This window comes from Echinococcus granulosus (genome assembly GCF_000524195.1).
Source record: "Echinococcus granulosus chromosome Unknown EG_S00107, whole genome shotgun sequence".
NCBI lineage: Eukaryota > Metazoa > Platyhelminthes > Cestoda > Cyclophyllidea > Taeniidae > Echinococcus > Echinococcus granulosus.
Genome location: NW_020170487.1, coordinates 173,604 through 175,914, shown reverse-complemented (window position 1 = coordinate 175,914; position 2,311 = coordinate 173,604). Strand labels below are relative to the sequence as shown.

The following is a 2,311-nucleotide window of genomic DNA, read 5'->3' as shown; positions in this document are numbered from 1 at the left end:
ATGCTCAAGCCTCAAACCACTGATGATATCGGTATTACCGCCAACAAAATTGACACCTCCGACAGCAATCTGGGTCGGCGTAGGTCACCTTTCATCAATTTTTTCGTTTCCTTCTGGGCGCGGATTAAATTCCTTTTCACAAGTACACTAGGTGATGTCTGTGATTGCTCTGTGTCCTCCAAAAGTAGGCCCTCAAACTGCGACTCCTCCATCAGAGGTGATGAAGATTGTGCTGAGGCTACTTCCAGCCAGTTAAACATATCGCCATCAAATGTCACCGATCAGGAGCCCAGCAAGTGTGTCCTCCTTCATACAATTGCAGAGGAGGGCAGTGATGATCTCAGATGCGAGCAGTCATCGGCTCCTCAATCCTCTGAAGCCGCTGTTTCTCTCTTGCTTAGGGAGTCGTCTCAGCACCTAAGAAACTCCTATGACACGCTTGAAACCTCCGAGTCGATTACGGAGGAGCATTTGGAACCCGTAGAATTCATGGATGAGGGACCTTTCTTGACTGCCGTTACTTTCGCTCACCCTGTCATGATGGCAAGTGTCGCACCGCGGGCTCACTTCTCAAAAGTGATTCAGGTCGCTAAAAAATTGCATGTCTTTGAAGTGCCCCCTATAGTGGAGGAGGAAGTTGGTGTGGAGGACGATTACCTTGCCGAAAGTGTCTGCTCATCTTCAGAAGTCCTAAATGATGCAAAGTGCTCCCGCCCACTCACAATTCTCGGAAGATTGCACACCAAATTCCAAAATGGGGACTTAACTACCGAGGAGTATGATCGATTGGCCACTTCCATAATCACCTCCACTATTCCTAGGAACCTCTCTGACTCCACTGAGACTCGAAAACCCCTCGGAGCAAACCAACTCTACGCATGGCAACTTCCTCCCCCCTTACCTGAACGTGATCCAGCCGAAGAGGCGTTGCCTCATAGCCGGCATGCAGTGATTGATGCACAGAACCCCGGTTTCTTTGTGGATTTGGTGATTTCAGATGCAGTTACGAAAGTATCGCATGGGTCAGGCCGTGACTATACTGAGGAGAAAAGCGTTGTGCCAAGGCCTTCCTCCGTTGATCAGGTTGATAATTGCTTGTTGGCAGTGGAAGATCCTTTCCGTATTAGTTTTTCCCTGCCCTGCGATATCTCCTACGATGGCCTCCAAACAGCCAGTCTGGACAGGATACGCAGCCCCACCGCATCTAGTTGCAATAAAGTCATACGCTCAAAGCGAAGTAGTTCTCTCAAATCCGAACGGTCTCCTGACGACACCCCGTGTCGGAAGATTGTTCGGTTCGCAGACTCTTTGGGTCTTGATTTGGCTACCGTAAGGCAGGTTAAAGATACAGACCATCCACCCTTGATTCCCGCCTCGGCAACTTTTGATCTCAATTTAGATACAGAGAAAAGTTTTAGTTCATTGGGTGCCAAGCAGTTCCAGATATGCTTCCCTCAACCTGGTGCTTCACCCATCTTTATGCACCGAGTTCTCAGTTCCTACGTGTGCCTCGAAAATGCTAGGGTGGATTCCTCCAGGGGTCTGTTGACTGGAACGATCAGAGTCAAGAGTGTGGGCTTTGAAAAGAAGGTCACCGTGCGTATAACCTATGACAACTGGTCTACATTCTTTGAAATACCCGCCTCCTATGTGCAGGACTCACACGACGGTACAACCGATAGATTTTCCTTCTGCGCAGTCTTCCCCTCTTCCATGGTGGCCAATGATCGAGCCCAGTTTGCAATACGATATGAGACACACTCGGGAGGTACGTACTGGGACAATAATCTTGGAGAGAACTACATAATTCATTGCTATGCTAAAGCCACTGATATGGCTGGAGATGGCTCCTGGATTCACTACCTTTGAGGGCTGGAAGCCACACCCCCGACACATGAAATCACAGGTCTCTAGTAGTCTTTCGAAAGTGACTTCAGATGTCCCCCCTCCTTCTCCATGCCCCTTCAACGCTTCCTATTCTTGCCCACTTCGACCATCTTTTCGGTGACCCATCTAAATGTTGGAATTTAATCAAGTACGAGCCAAAAAAGGAACCGAAACGCCAATCTTAGCCTGCTTGCGTCTTCGCTCCCTTCCCCTACCTTCGCCGAATTTCATCACATAAATTTCGATTTCTTCCATTGTGAGATTTGAACACGTTGTCAGAGAGAATACGATCAACATCATGTATTTTGTAAATGAGATCTTAATAAATTTACCTCTACTCTTGTATTAAGATACCAACCGCGCACTCTCTTCTAGCCGTCCTCTGGCTACTTGATGATGGGTGCGTATTGATGCACAACATGGC

At 48.2% G+C, this 2,311-nt stretch overlaps 1 protein-coding gene across 1 annotated transcript; it reads left to right on the top strand. All coding sequences in view use genetic code 11, as the record gives it.

Moving 5' to 3' along the window:
• On the top strand, positions 1-1,869 carry EGR_08477 (CBM21 domain-containing protein; the record flags this gene model as incomplete). Its single annotated transcript, XM_024497726.1, has 1 exon — positions 1-1,869. The coding sequence occupies one exon, from the start codon at positions 1-3 to the stop codon at positions 1,867-1,869; it is 1,869 nt and encodes a 622-aa protein (XP_024347867.1).
• Positions 1,870-2,311: the final 442 nt, after the last annotated feature.